The sequence below is a fragment of the Vitis riparia genome, chromosome 7, assembly GCF_004353265.1.
Source record: "Vitis riparia cultivar Riparia Gloire de Montpellier isolate 1030 chromosome 7, EGFV_Vit.rip_1.0, whole genome shotgun sequence".
In the NCBI taxonomy this organism is placed as follows: domain Eukaryota; kingdom Viridiplantae; phylum Streptophyta; class Magnoliopsida; order Vitales; family Vitaceae; genus Vitis; species Vitis riparia.
In genome coordinates, this window is record NC_048437.1 from 27,809,047 (window position 1) to 27,825,406 (window position 16,360).

Sequence of the window (16,360 nt, forward strand, 5' to 3'; positions counted from 1 at the left end):
ATGGTCGGCTGGGTCCGGACTCGCACGACGAAAACGGAAGATCAAGAGTTGGAGACACTATCCGGAGAGCCTGCGCAATGGTTTTTTTCGTCTTCTTCTTCTTCTTCTTTTCCTTAGTGGTCGGAGGACGGGCCGCCGGGGAAGAGTCGCGCCCCTTCTCACCAGGCGCTTTCCTCAATGTCCCCTCCTGCCTCTTCTCCTCTAGCTGGTCAAGGCGCTCCTAGTGCGCCTTCGCGTCAGCCTCGCGAGCCCTTTCGTAGAAGGGCAAGTCCTTCAACACAAAATATTCCCCGGGCACTACAAATTTGGGCAATCACCTGGAGAGAATGTTGATAACGTACAACTGAGGTTCCAGGACAACTGCCAACAGATTCCGGACAGAAAGCAATGTCTAGTAGTGTCTCTCAATAGCAGTGATCTCGAACAGCTTGTTCAAACGATCGAAAGAGGCTTTCTTCACCCACTCGACCAGGCGACCCCTCTTGGATGTACCTGCGTTGCCCACACCAAAAGAGGTTAGTCATCTGATAACACGGAATTAAAAGAACAAAAAAACTAACGTTGGACAAACTCAACAAGCTATCCTACCCGGGAGCGTCAATGAACGATTTGGGGAAAACTCCCTTTCCGGCTGCTCCGATAGACTGACCCAAAGACCCTTGACTAGTACATATCCTTTGGCTCCTCCCTTGTTCGAATCTGGAAGATTAGTCACCAATTGGAGGGACAGGATATGGGCAAACAGGCTAAAGAGATCGGTCTTCCCCTTCTTGATAGTGTAAACAAAAAGGACCTCCAGTAGCAAAAGATCCAAGTTGAACAGCATGTTCAAAATGCTGCACCCCATCAACACCCGGACTATGTTGGGATGGACATAAGCCAGAGGGATCTGAGTGAAATGAAGAAACTTTTTGAAGAGAGACGGGAGAGGAAACCGGAGCCCCGCATTGAATTGCTCCTTAGAAAAATAGATAGCGTTGTCCGTAGATTTCTCGGTGGATACGGCCTCCCTGTCCACAAGCTGAACGGAAACACTGTTCGGAATGCAGAAACGTTCACAAAACTGTCTCGCGTTCAGCTTGTCAACAGGCTTCTCCGTGTATACCAGCCCGGATGCGTTCTTTCCGCTAGGCTCAGCCGCACTAGACGAAGCTACATCCTTTTTCGCAGGCATGTTAAAGCGTGGGGCCGAGACGGAACCTACATGGCGAAATGCCAACAGTCAAAAAGAGAAACTAGGCCCTACAACTCCAAGAGCAAAAAGCCCAGAAGGCCTAAAACAACCAAAACCCTAAGCCTAACCCCTGACTCTATCCCACTTGGGGTTCAGTGACCCACAAACGCAACAGGGGGCAATAGAAGCCCCAACGGGCACAAAGCGAAAGCAAACCCCCCCTCCCCCGAAAAACCCTAAACGCCACCGTCGGCCCCCAATCGTAAGCAAAGCACCCAACAAGCAAGGAAACATCAAAGAAGTATGAAACCCAAGAGGAATGGATAAAATACACAACGTACCTGGAGCGAACTTGCAAATGAGAACGAAGGTCGCGGTACAGGCACCCTTACGACAGGAACGCCGCTAGCAACGGCCCTAGGAAAAGACCCTCAGCCACAAACGCGAACGAGCAGAGAGACGAAACCAAAGCGTGAGCAAGAAGAATGCAGAAGGCAAAAATGCAAACGCAGAGGCTGGAGTCCCTATTAAAGGAAGAAAGCTCCTCGATATTCCAAAAGCTCAACCGCACCGCTATCGAAACGACATACTGCCTAGGAATTCCCAAGAGTGGCGGCTCACCATAAATGCCCTCCTTTCTTTTCACCTCCGCAACACCACGTGACACATTAAATCCAAAAAGCAACCAAAGGTTCAAAAGTATCATTTTTAACCCGTCCATTCTGCCCGGGCAAAATCGCCCCGTTAAAAAGGGGGCATTGTAGGGAACCCCCCAGACACGTGGCAACCCCGCACAGCATTCCCCCATGCGACACATGGCACGCCAGCTCTCTATCCGGGTCCCCCCAAGCACTCTCAAATCCTCTACTAGGACAATGCTCTCCCTTATTCGAATATGTTGTCCGGACCATTGGCCGTAAAACGCAGGTCATGCTTAGTCACCTCAGACAACCTGTCACAACCCGCATTTCACTGCTTTCAGAGCGAAATGATAAGAATGATGGCAAGTCATCTCCCACGATTTCTGACAGCCGCCTACAGAATGATGATGATTCTGCCATCACCTCAGGACCATCATGACAAGCCAAAAAGTCGTCCCACCATTAAAGGGGGGCAGAACTTCTGACACTATAAAAGAACCCTCACGAAAAGAGGAAAGTAAGCTATTTGACTCAGAAAAAAAGGGTAGCAGATTGATCCCCTGAGCAATGGCTAACAAAACCATCGGAGGGTGTGTCCGAACATCCTGTTCGGACATCTTTTGCAGGGTTGGCTAAGGCAGGAACCATCCTCGGTTAAAAGCAAGCGTCCATTTGGCAACAGCAAGGATCCCTGGGACGCAAGGCATCAACACCTATGACTCTACCCATCTACATTAAGTGGCATTTCTAGCACCCTTTAGAATGCCTTAATTCAACCTAAATAAGACTATTTAATAATTGCATCAGAATGACCTAACATAAACACGACTCAGTTCATTACATGGGTAATACAATACGATCTATTTAATAAATATGTTAAGTTGACATGTATATAAATTAACACAAATAAACTCATTAAACTTATTAACATGATTTTAACATGTTAAACGCAATGATATTGTTTTAACTTGTTTAACCTATTAACATGATTGTAACTAGTTAAACCTATTTAAAATTTAAAATTTATAAATATGTTATTTTAAAATACTTTTTAGTTGCTTTAACTTTTAAGTTTTAAGTTTTTTAAATCTTAATTAATTTGATTTTATAATTTTAATTAGTTGGTTATTTATTTTTTTTTATTATACAATACTTATAATAAAATAAAGTATTTTATTTTTATAATTTTTAAATATATAAAATTAATAATTTTATATGGGATTAACGGTTCATAAATGGATTAAATGATAAATGACTCATTTTGATATCATTAAATAAACAAATCACTTTTACCTGGTTAAATGAGCATGTCATTTTAACATAATCAAATATATGAGTAAGTTTGTCATGGGTAAGTAAACAAGTTGAATAGTCAAACTCAAACAACATCCATTTATTAAATTAGTTATAAAAGTGATCAAAGTTTAATTTTTGGTTCCAACTATGTCAAAAACACAATTGTCCCATTATATATAAGTTGAACCTGATAAAATTCATATTGTTTTTTGTTCTTATTATCTTATTGTATCAAAATTGTCACTTTTTACTTTCATGAATCCTTCTTTTACAAGTGACAGTCACATGTTATGAAAATTAAACTCAACTCAAAAATTACAAAAATTTTAATGAGTTTGGATTAAATGCAATCATGCTCGTGTCATATTTTATGACAACTTGTATAATTCATTCAATAAATATATGTTATTTGAGTCGTCTACTTAATTTCGTTAAAATGATCAATTCAACTTGTTTACTTAATCTTATTAAATCGATCTAACCATTTAACTTATATAGTTTTATTAATTTATATATTTAAAATTTCTAAAAAATTAAAAATTATTTTTAATTAAACATATTCTATTATATTTACTATTATATTAATGTTATTTAAACTTTTACCATATCACACCTTAATATAGATCAATTAAACTAATTAATTAAAATTTGATATATTCTATTATAAAATTTTGATATACATATTATATTATGAATATATTATGATTAAAATTCATTAATTTAATTAATTAAAATATTTATTTAAAAAAAAAACTCAAAGCAACTAAAAAGCATTTTAAAATAACATATTTATAAATTTAAAATTTTAATCAATTCATTAAAATTTCAAAAGAGGTGATAATACATGAGAGAATGGAAGGGTTGCTGAGACGGTGTCGTTTTGCCTGCTTATGTCAAAACATCGTTGTACCATGACCTGAAATATCAGACCATCATTCCAGAAATACCCCTCTTACATCGATTTGAGCAATTCACAGCTTCCCAGATAGGGGCCATAGGGCTTGGTTTGATTTCTGATTGAGCTGAGCTTCAATGGTGGAGAGAAGGAAGCCTCTTGTGCTCTCTTCAACCAAAATCCTCCTCGATTCCATACGGAACAGCGCGAGACTCAATAAGAGAGATGGAGTCACTGGAAACGAGTTGTCCGCCAATGAACCGTCGCCGACTCTGCACTTACCGGTGGGAATTCTCCGATTATCGGATGAAAAATCGGTCAGTTCGGACCCAAAGCTGGCTTTGCTCGACGATTCTGCTTTGGTTGGCCTCCCAACGTCTGCTCTCAAGAGGCTCTCCGTAACTTCTGGCTCACCGGTAAATTTTTAATATGGCGGGAAATTATTGCCGTTTGGTTACTGAAAAAACTGAGGGAAAGAAAAAGTGAGAAAAGAAAACCAAAAATTATATTTTGTTTTGTTCTTCGAGATAATGGAAGACTCTACTCAGCTAAATGTGTGGTAATATTAGGCTTTAATATGGAATGTCCGGGATTCAGGATTTTGGTTTCTTTTCATTTCCAGCATTTTCTCAGCAACCAAACGGGGCAATAGGGAATCGACGGAGCGTGATAACAGTAGAGCATCAATATTTGAAAAAAGGCTACCCTTTTTTTGTTACAATATTTCAATATTTGGACATTAAATAAGACTCACTATTAAGTTTTCATCTGTCTTCCTATCTTTCAACTCTAGTTGCCTCATAACTGTTCACTGTGCTATGGAGAACACCCAACTTACAAAATTGTCGATTGAGGTATGTTCATTTTGGAAAATAGTATTTGAGTAACAAAATTGTAGGTCAATATAGGCTATAAGCTCAGTGAAATTGGACTAGTAAAAATAGAGGACTTTTAGTGAGAGAATAGTTACAAACCACTTTCAATGGTGTAAGCCTCTGAAATATTATCTTGTTGTAACTATCATTTTTATTCTTCATACATGATGTATGTAGAATTGGAACTCAGGTGCTTGTCTATATGATTCTAAGGTGTCAAAGCATACTAACTTGTTAATTTTCCTTTTGATTTTTTCCCTTTATTTCACCTTAGTATGCAATCTATTCTAATAACACAATCCAATAATTGATGTCATCATAATTTGTTTCCTGTTTTCCTCTTCTAATGTACAAGGTGCTTGTCAGAAATGTTGAGACAAATGTATGGAGAATTGCCCATGTTGTTGTTCTAGATTCTCCTCGCGCCCATGGACACTCATCTGACTCTAAACTACCACTTTCTCATTCTCCCCATACTATGCTTATTTTTCCTTCACTTAAATATCCTCAAAACAACAGTGTGCTTCTGGATGGGGAAGTCGCATATCTATCTCCTCTCCTTGCATTTAACCTTGACTTGCACATATCATGCTTGAAATCTCTTGTACACCAAGGGAAAGAGACTTTAGCATATTTGTTTGAAGCTAAAGCAGATGAGGAGACATGTGGAAGAGGGAGTGAGGCTTCTCCCATTAGTTTAAGCTTGGAACAGAGTGCTCGTTTGCCTAGATTTGCCTCACACTTGAGGGCTTCTTTTGTGAAGATTCCAGAATGTGGTACCCTTGAATCCTTGCAAGTGAATTCATCTATTGAAGCTGAAGATCGTCAGGAGATGATTGATTTGGCTTTGCATAATTACTTTAAAGTAGATAGGTATCTAGCCAGAGGCGATCTTTTCAGTGTCGGTATAAAATGGAATTGCAGATCAGTTATGTGCATTCCTTGCAGCCAAAGGATGCAAAATGCTAGTGATGACATAATCCATTTCAAGGTAAATATCGCCCTTTTTCCCCAAATGTTCTCCTCTGCTCAAGGAATGTGATTACACAAACATGTTCTACGTTGGCTGTTCATGTCCTCAGGTTGTGGCTATGGAACCAGCAGATGAACCAGTTCTTCGAGTCAATTGCACTCAAACTGCCCTTGTGCTTGGAGGAAGTGTTCCATCAGCTGTTCCACCTGATTTGTTGATTGGAGGATCAAAAGGTTTTATGCCTTTGCAAGGGGATACAGTCAAGATGTTGGCCTCCATACTTACACCACTTGTATGTCCATCAACACTTGCTTCAAAACTCAGAGTCACTGTTCTTTTATACGGTTTGGCAGGTGTGTTGTTGCTGATTTATTATTTCCTTTTGTTAATTGCCACCATAATTGTGATAGCCCTAGCAATTAGTACTAGTTGTCATTTGCACTGGTTAGATGTCTCTAACATGTAATGGGGCTAAATGGTTGGGATAACAATGTGATTGTCTAATGGGCTATTAAGATATGGTAGCATCAATTAGAGCAGTTAAAATTATGTGTTATATTTATTTCCCTGCTTGTTCAACTATTACAAAATTGAAATTCAAAATCAAGTGCAGTGGTTATATTCCTCTATATAGATGCATAAACATGTAGATGCAAATATAAGTTGTTTTACACAAAAATATGTGTACTGTCATGGAGTGTTCTGTTTGTTGGTGAGTGCTGATCAAATAGTTGTTGCAGGAACTGGGAAGAGGACTGTTATTAGGCATGTTGCTCAAAGGTTGGGTCTGCATGTTGTGGAATACAGCTGTCATAGTCTGATGTCATCAGCTGAAAGAAAGACATCTGTTGCACTAGCTCAAGTTTTCAATACAGCTCACAGGTGAAGCAGTTGAACCTGTTGAGTATGGTCCTTGTAAATTGTTTCAGGATTCTTTGTCTTATCATACTCTCTCATGCTATTTAGTCATGCTATGAACATGAGAGTTCTATTTCTCCCGAATATTTTAGATCTTTGTAATACCTTGTGTTAGAAAGATGCTCATATACCCAAGGATGGCAATATATCTTCATTTTTAGAGACAATGCCTCCTGCATTTTGCATCCATTTCTCACCTGATACCCCTTTGGCCCATTCATGCTTGGGCCTTTCCCTTCCTTCCCCACCATCTCTTCCAAGGAACAGAAAAAGAAACCCCATTTCAAAAAAACAGTAGCATTACATTTTTCATTTTTGTTCTTTTTAAGAATTCTTCATTCATCCCTTCCTTCTCTTGTTGCTATTTGTAAAATTCTAATAATTACTTTTTTACTAATTAGAATTGTATTTGGACCTATTGCTTTCTTCATTATTTTTCCCCCACAGAATGAAGTTAGGGTAATGTCCTTATATCCATTTTGTTTCTCCTAAAAATTTAACTTAGGAATCCCCCGGTTTTTCCTTGGATTCTTCACAATTTCTGTTTCTTTGATGTCTGAACAATCAGCTGTCACTGATTCTGTCTGTTATTTTATTACACTTTTTATCCATAGTTCATTTTAGATTAGATAATTCTGCAAGATCCCATCAGTGGATGAATTTTGCGGCATTATTAATTTTCCATTTTTTATTTTTTTTGCACTGCTAGTTCTTTTAAAGGATTTTCAAATCGTGTCTTAGTTGATTGTAACATATAGATTGAAAATTTTTCACCTGCCATTTTCTGATTCTTCTGAATGGGTATCCTTTAATAAAATGATGAAAATTCGTGCTTACCAAAAAAAAAATAAGGAAGAAGAAGATCAAATATTGGGTAATCTCACATCCTTTTTTCTTTTTTGATAAGTAGGTAATCTTACATCCTTTAATATTGTCATAGTTATATGTTAAACCTTAATCAAAGTATGGATGTGAACCCCTATTATTTCTTTTAGTCCAGTTAGGATGATAGTATTTTATATTTGGCTATTGATTTAATGTATTTAATTAGGCTGTCCATGTTATTTCTGCTGCTTCCTATTCCTCATGTGTTAATCTCATAATAGGTACTCACCGACAATACTTCTTCTTCGCCATTTTGATGTGTTCCGAACTCAAGAAGGTTCTTCAAATGATCAAGTTGGCATAGCATCTGAAGTTGCATCTGTTATTAGGAAATTCACTGAGCCAGTAATTGAAGATGAAGACATTTATTCTGAAAAAAAATCAACTAGTGATTTTGTAAGTTGCAGTTATTTTTTTGTGGCATTCTACTTCTATTAGCTCTCTAGACTGATTCTTGTATTGTAATTGCGTTTTCATTTCAGTTCAAAATACATCAATTATGACTTGGTTGATAAGATTGCACAAGTTTCCCATCTTTGTTCCATTCTTCTTTTTCTTGTTCCTCCCCATAAATTCTATTTCTTCTGATAAATATTAGAAGTGAGGAAGGGAGATCCTTCTGGGATAAATAGGACAAGAAAAGAAAGAAAACTTAAAAATAGAAGCAAGGAGGAAACCAGAAAAATAAGAAAAAGCTTCAGGCTGAAGAGTGTTAGCTCCATTAACACTCCTGGGAGCAAAACCTGTTCTGAATTCACTTATCTGGAGCCCTAATTAGCTGTCCAAACTACTAAGTAGGAGATGTCAATGGACTCTTCCAACAAACTGGAGCACTTTTCTTTTCTCTGAAAGCATTTCCATCCCAAAAGGTTTGAAATATGAAGAAAAAATTGGCTGTTATGAACTCTCAGAAGCCAAATATGCTTGATAGACCTAAACTTCTGAAAGATAAACCATCTAAATTTAGTTTGACTAGATCTCAAGAGATGAATCCAAGTTAAAGTTGACTGAAAAACACCTCAATCTTGAAACTCATCATTCAGTTCTATTTAGAGACATGGTGTTCCTTAAATCCTTGGCAATCATGTACCAAAATTACCATTGCCTGGACTTGTATAACTGAGTCTTGGGTGAGATGAATGTGTCAAAATTTATTTTGAGAATTTTGCTTGTCAATTATTTTACAGAAAAATATTCATAAGTCATCAAAATATTTAAGAATACTTGCTCTTACACATTGCTAATGCAGCAGTTGAAGGATGCTGAAAAGATAAAAAGGCATCAGGTGTTGTTAGTGGCAGCTGCTGACAGTTCTGAAGGTCTACCACCAACTATTAGGCGTTGCTTCAGCCATGAAATAAGAATGGGTCCTTTGACTGAGGAACAAAGGGCTAAAATGCTGTCACAGTCGTTGCAAAGTATTTCTGAACTCCTCCCTAATGTAAGTGAGCAGAATGAGCTTCCACTAGTCCTTTTTTCTGGGTAATTTATTTTGTTAATATATAAAGCCTATGTAGTTATATGCTCAAGCATGGTTAACATTTTACCATGGCTGGTTTGAGCACTTTGAGGCTCTGGTCTATTGATTAGGCCAAAAGTAAGCTTGATGGTTAACTGAGTATCTATTGATATCTTGTTGATAGTGGTTTTCCAAGGGCCCAAAATAATGGTACAGACTGTATGCAAGTTGAATCATTTGGTTTCAGAAGAGCTGTTTGCAAACTATCAATCGATTGTTATATGCCTTATGTTGTGAAGAGTATTTGCTAACATCATTTGATGGTCATTATCTTACCTCTTCTTTTTAGTTATATTTTTCATGTTGGTTATAGCTTGTGTTTTTTGGGACATGGCTGTTGACTTTGATGAGTCAGATAATTGCTTCCTGCAGACTGATTCAGAGGATTTTATAAAGGACATAGTTGGTCAGACATCTGGTTTCATGCTCAGAGATATGCGGGCTTTAATTGCCGATACTGGTGCAAATTTAATACCCAGGTGTCAAACTAACAAACTTGAGCCTGGAGGCACAGATAATTCTCTAAGGTTCAAAGCAGTGCAAGACACCAAGTCATGCGAAGAAGCACCTCAAGTTCCGAGTAAAGATGACTTGGCCAAAGCATTGGAACGTTCCAAGAAAAGAAATGCATCAGCATTGGGTACTCCAAAGGTAAACTGAGAAGCAATAGTAGCTAAATTCGTGCCATGATGTTACATTCTGGGTTTGATCATTCAGCAAAAGTTTTAAATTTTCTTAAGCAGGCAGTGAGTTCTCTTTTCTTCCTAGAGAAATCTATTGCTGCCTGTATTTCTGAGTCTTTCTTGCTTTGACCTAGGTTCCTAATGTCAAATGGGAAGATGTTGGTGGGCTTGAGGATGTGAAGAAGTCGATCCTAGATACTGTTCAGGTGGGCCTCTTCTTTAGCTCTGCCTCTGCTTACCTGTGTTACCACTTCAATCCAGTCTATGTTTCATCAAGTTAAAAAAATTGTATTGCGTATTCCTTTTAAGCTTGAAGATTTTTAAATTTGTTCTTATGTCTTATCATACAACTTCAGAAATTGTCTATTATTTAACAAAGACCACAGACGTTAAAATCTTAACTAGGTCTTGAAATGTTGAGATGTCCTGGATGCATGAACTTGAAAGATGTTTCAGTTATATCTGAGGCCATCTTTTTGACACATGACTGGAAAATGGTTTTGTTTGCTTAGTTACTAATGGATAAATCATAGATCTCATTATCTGCATTAGCCAGATGATTCGAACTTTTATCCACTGTTTCTAAACTAGGATATTGTGCAATTGTGTTAAAAGTCAGGGTAATTGTTTTTCAAGACTTGGGTTGAAGTTTCCTCCCTAATTTGTATACTGTCTTCTTGTTGCATACTGAAAAAAGAGAGATTCATCTTTTGGGCCTTAGCATTTGCCAGTATGCCCAAGTGAAATTATAAAATTTTGTAGATTCCCTGCAAAAAAAATGCAGATGATGAATTTAGTATATTACCTGCAAGAATGCAGATGATGAATAAAATGAATCATCTACTGCCTCATTTAGGTCACTCAAAAATACAGAATATTCAAATATTTTGGCTGGTCTGTTATATGAATTTAAATTAGTTTAGAAATAATGTGACGAAAACCAGGACATTCTGTTTGGAGAGTCAAATGCATTGTGGATGACTATGCACTTAAAGTTCAAAAATAGTGAGATTTTACCTACCAAAGAAAATAGTAAAAGATGTGTTTTTAAGGTTTGATATGGGGTCTGATGGGTGTTGCTAAAGATAAATTGATGTAGAGCATACATGCCAAACACACCCTTCTGAGACCTACCACAGTCAATAGGCATGGCGGATTTATCTATTAGTTAGGACTTTCTAATAAATGTAAGATAGAATGGATAATACCTTCTAAAGCATCTGTTGGTTCAAGAATAATTGGGGAAATCAAGAAACCCCAGGAGTATTGCCACATACACAAAATCCAGGAATTTGATTTGATGTTTAGAGTAAAATTAGATTAAGGACAGTAAACTAGTTCAGATGTTATATTTTTCTTGTCCCTTGGTATCTTATTTATTTTATGTATATATGTTGTCTATAGTTCCAAATGTATGGATCTAGTAGAATAACAGAATTATAAGCTCGAAAACCTGATGCTAGACTGTACCCTTATGATGTCTAATGATTGAGTTATGCTTATTCTCCATATCTGCAGCTACCTCTCCTTCACAAGGATTTGTTTTCATCCGGGTTGCGTAAGCGTTCTGGTGTTCTTCTTTATGGTCCACCTGGAACAGGGAAAGTAAGTTTTTGTTTGTTAGCCACTTATGGTGATATCTCAACACGTTATTTCTTGTTTATTTTTTTAAACCAGGAACCTGGTTCATTGCTTTTATTGGTTACTCCTATTGCAAATCTCAGACTTTATTGGCAAAAGCTGTTGCAACAGAGTGCTCCCTCAATTTTCTGAGTGTAAAAGGGCCTGAACTGATCAACATGTATATAGGAGAATCAGAGAAAAATGTTCGAGACATTTTTCAGAAGGTAAAGATATTCTTATGTGATTAGAATGCCTTGTTTTGCTCTAACATGTTTTGGTTGACCTCACAATTCTGTGACATTGTGCATCCTTTGTAGGCAAGGTCAGCACGTCCATGTGTTATCTTCTTTGATGAACTTGATTCTCTTGCTCCAGCCCGAGGTGCCTCTGGGGATTCTGGGGGTGTTATGGACAGAGTAGTTTCCCAGGTGAAGATATTTTTGTGATGGTTAATGCGGATTGTGTTTTTCTTTTATTTCCCTAACGGTGACCTCATTGTGGGAAATCCCCTTGCTACCAGATGCTTGCAGAGATTGATGGCCTGAATGATTCTACACAGGTTCTTTAAACTTCTTAATATATTCATTTTCCTTTTTTTTTTTTTCAGTTTCTTTCTGTGTGCATGTTGTTTCTTTCTCTCTTTTTCTTTTCTTTTTCCCCTTCTTTTTTGCTTCTAATCCCACAATACACTATTTTTTCTTTCTGGTTTACCAGGACTTGTTTATTATAGGGGCAAGCAACAGACCTGATCTTATTGACCCTGCACTTCTCCGACCTGGCCGATTTGACAAGCTGCTATATGTTGGAGTTAACTCTGATACATCTTATCGGGAGAGGTTAGTGCCCTTAACATTTGGCTTTCAGGTTGTAGTTAGGACATTCTATTGATACGACACACTTATTGGATGTCCCCATTTCCCACATGTTGCAGGGTCCTCAAAGCACTTACCCGAAAGTTTAAGTTGCATGAAGATGTATCGCTTTACTCAATAGCCAAGAAATGTCCCCCAAACTTTACTGGTGCAGACATGTATGCCCTATGTGCAGATGCTTGGTTTCAGGCTGCAAAACGAAAGGTGAGTCGAGTCAACCCTAAAGTGAATGTCCATTGCCCACCAATTATTATATGGCAATTAAATATATAAGATTTCATGGATGATTTTCCATTTTTTTTGTTTTCATTCTGGAAATAAGTACTGCTCATAACAGAGAACCTATGAAAGAATCAGACATGGACATTGGTCCACCTAACCAGTCTGTGCTGATTTATGTACTAGCTTGTGTGGTGCACGAAATAAGTGCTTGAACTACCCTTTTTCTTGCAGGTTCTAAGTCCACCTTCCGATTCTTCTTCCATGGAAAATCAAGCTGACTCTGTCATTATTCAATATGATGATTTTGTGAAGGTATGATAAGTTTGTCCTTTTGACTTCATGATGGTTGAGGGGAATCTACGTATCTAAAGTTTTGGACCTTTGACCGGCAATGATGAAGAGGAAATTTAGTAATTTACTCACCACATAGGTGGAATGCCTTGGTTTATGTAGGAATTATTTTCCCCTTCACAACTGATCATTGATTTGACTCCCCCACATATAGAAGGATTTGATGCTTTCAAGCCAAGGTAGAAGAGTTGCATATGGTCACCATATTTCCTAATGCCCATTTTATCAAGCATTCCACGTGTAAATTCAAACCTCGATGTCATAGAGTGTGATTTTGTGATTCACCATTGGTTAGGGCAAATATCATGATGTGTCAGTCCTAAGTTCAATTCCTATGGCTTGTTAAATGCCTTGAATTTATCTAATGCTAGTTGTGGTGGGCGTAGTCAACAACCCAAGGTTTGAGCTCCTACGGAAAGTCCAAAAGGTTCTGCATGGAAGGTTCCTTGGTTATCAACAAAATAAATAAATAAATAAAACTTCAAATTGCCTTGAATGAATTCTCTTACTATAAAATAAGAAAGCGTGATCGGAACGCTGCTGCTTTGGCTTCACTTTGCAGGTCTTAAGAGATCTGACTCCCTCCCTCTCTGTGGCGGAGCTTAAAAAGTATGAGCGATTACGAGACCAGTTTGAAGGAGCTTCAAAATGAAACTCTGGTAAAGCTCTTGTACAACTTGTTTACTTTCATATGTTATGACCCACCGTTCTCATCAGTCATCAAAGCTTTCTATATATAATTCTTTCAATAATAAAAGTCACTGTATACATGAGGTCATGGCTTTCTCCATTCCATTAGTAGTCATCAAATAGGCATCACTCGGCACTTGGATCCTGATGTTTTTAAATTGTGGGAGTCAAATTTGGTGGTTGGAGAATGTGGGCATGATTCCAAGCACATGTTCTCAAAAAGTATATTCCAACTGTGAACTGTGTGTCTGGTGTTGTAGCTTCAATCCATTATATGATGGGCCCATTTGGTCGACCTCCACAGCTTCAGTGATTTTGTTTATCTGGCTTCAATTCATATCATCATTCTCATTACCAGTTTTATCACCTTATTAGATGACAAGAGTTGGTTTAATATTCAACATTTATTTGTTTTAGAGTCCGTTTGGCGGTAATTTTAAAAAACGTTTTTAATTTTTTTAATATTTTAAATTATAAAAATTTAGTGTTAAAAATATTAGAAATGAATGCATTTTTTTTATATTTAATAAGTAGGATTTTTTTATTATTATATTTAATTATGACTCGTCAAACAAGAAAAGTAACCAAAAAAACGATAAAAGCCACGTGCATATTGCGCATCAAATCATTTGTACTATTTACTGAGCGATAGAAAAATTACCTATTTTTTCCTCCCCACAAATTTATCTACTTTTCAACGACTCTTGATTTTGGAAACAATAGTAGACATTCCAGTGTCCTTTTTTTATTATTGCGTTAATAAATTTGGTGATTTAATATAAATAAAAATAATTAATTTATTTTTAATTTCATATTTTTATTTTATTTTTATTTATATTTATTTTAATTATTTTTATGATATTTTTTTTGTCACTTTTTGCTACACTTCATTAAGTTCATTGTTATTTGATTTTTTTATCTTAATTATAATTTATAAAGATAAATATATAAATTTGATGATTTAAAATCATTTTTAGGTTAATTTATCCAATAATTTTAATATTTAAAATAAAAATTAAAAAAATAAGTTTTAAGTAAATAATTTAAATATAAATTAATCTAAATTATTAAATAATAAGTATTAAATTATACAATAAAGGATAAAATCATGGTTTTTTTTTTTTTAATGTTATGAAATTAGGATGCATCGACATCCATCAAAATGAAGAAAGTCATCGGCAAATCATCTACGGTAAGTGATGAGAGGCAACAAGCAATAGGAGATGATAAATCACACTTACAAAATTTACAATTTTTTTTTATTCAAAATGGTTTTTTTTTTACAATAAATTCTAACGGAGGGAATGGAAATGACAAAATGGGTGGTTTTTTTTTTTTTTTTTATAGTCATACTATTTAGAGTGGAGGTGTTGTATAATTTAAATATTATTTTTTATATTAAAAAAAGAAGAAATGTTTCATCATCCTTCATAAAGTGATAAAAAAAGAAAGTACAAAAGCAAAGAAAGATACATGTAAGGACAAGGTTTGAGCTAAATTAATGCTGTGTAATGGGAGAAATTCAAAGGCAAATGATTGATAATGATGCTATGTACGTGTACCCCATTAATGTGCATCTTGACTAACAAGAGGCCTATCAAGTTATGGTTTTATTGAATGAGATAGGAAACAACAACATGAATCCACCACTATCATTTACACCATCTCCTTACAAGTCATTTGGTGTGAGAAAAAAAATTATGTTAAAAGATCTATTCAAAGTTGGTTCAATCAAAGTAACTATGGGATGATTGATTAGCAAATTTTTCATTGATGAAAATGGTCCTCCATGGAAGGTATTATTTGATTTCTTAAAAAACATGATATTAGTACGTAATAAGCAATAAGCATAATTGAACAATTAATATTAAGTAATAACAAAATAAATAATTCTAATTCTTGTTTGTATATGTTTATAGTAATTTTTACTTCTTTTGTTGTTGTATGTTAACATTGTAGTTAACGATATGCCAGCTTCATCTCCGGGTACAAGAGAACGAAAGTTTACGTCATATTCAAAGAGAAAAATAGAGAACCTATGGAGATACTACCATATTGTGGTGAATGGATATAATTAATTAAGTCGAACATTATTAATTTCATAGTGTTGTTCCAAAGGCATTAGTCTTTCTCAAAATCGATGAACAAATCTAACCCATTGATCTAATGTTAGAATACATCGAAAAAAGTACAAAAGTTGTTGAGGTGATTAGCACAACTAGAAAGATAACCAATTTCATATATGATGATAGTTGGTTATTTGCATAGATGAGAAAGATCTATGATACATTACTTAAATAGCCTTTTAAGAAAGATGATCAATTTGAAAAAATGGTGCATAAGTGATATATGGGTATAAAACAAACTAAGTCACACAAAAACAAAAAATAAATAAAAAATCACGAGATATGGAACAAAAAATGTTTAACTACTCTTTTTGGGACCAAGTAGCAATAGTTGTGACAATTTATAAAGATGTTTGACTACCATTTTCTAAAACTTAGTAGTAATAATGGTGATAATTTATGAGTAACTATGCACGGTTCTTCAAATCTTAAATTCAGAAGTTATTCCCACAATATCCTTCAAACTTGAGTTAGTTCACGTGAGGAAGAGGACCTCAAACATTTAAAGTGTAAATCTTAAGATCTATTCATCATTAATAAATAGTGAGATAAAACATCCCACCATTCACTTTATGTAACAAGTAATTGTATTTATTGCTAAAATAACAACTATCCTT

General features: G+C 35.9%; 1 protein-coding gene across 2 annotated transcripts; it reads left to right on the forward strand.

Moving 5' to 3' along the window:
• Window positions 1-4,087: 4,087 nt before the first annotated feature.
• LOC117918700 (peroxisome biogenesis protein 6) lies at window positions 4,088-13,971 on the forward strand. 2 transcript variants are annotated; one of them, XM_034835535.1, is made up of 16 exons: window positions 4,088-4,422; window positions 5,237-5,872; window positions 5,964-6,207; window positions 6,595-6,736; window positions 7,879-8,053; window positions 8,907-9,098; window positions 9,549-9,827; window positions 9,994-10,065; window positions 11,378-11,464; window positions 11,584-11,706; window positions 11,800-11,910; window positions 12,003-12,041; window positions 12,197-12,318; window positions 12,414-12,558; window positions 12,808-12,888; window positions 13,490-13,971. In XM_034835535.1, the coding sequence occupies exons 1-16, from the start codon at window positions 4,144-4,146 to the stop codon at window positions 13,577-13,579; spliced, it is 2,817 nt and encodes a 938-aa protein (XP_034691426.1). In that variant the 5' UTR covers window positions 4,088-4,143; the 3' UTR covers window positions 13,580-13,971. The 2 variants fall into 2 exon arrangements, with proteins under 2 accessions (XP_034691426.1, XP_034691427.1); XM_034835536.1 differs by having other exon boundaries at window positions 8,910-9,098.
• The last annotated feature ends 2,389 nt before the right edge of the window (window positions 13,972-16,360 follow it).

What these genes read in the sequence shown, in the direction of transcription:
- LOC117918700 (XM_034835535.1), top strand. Translation starts at nt 4,144, where the DNA reads ATGGTGGAGAGAAGGAAGCCTCTTGTGCTCTCTTCAACCAAAATCCTC. An exon ending in TTTCTGAACTCCTCCCTAAT is followed by an intron (nt 9,099 to 9,548) that starts GTAAGTGAGCAG and finishes TGCTTCCTGCAG; the next exon opens with ACTGATTCAGAGGATTTTAT. An exon ending in CGATCCTAGATACTGTTCAG is followed by an intron (nt 10,066 to 11,377) that starts GTGGGCCTCTTC and finishes CCATATCTGCAG; the next exon opens with CTACCTCTCCTTCACAAGGA.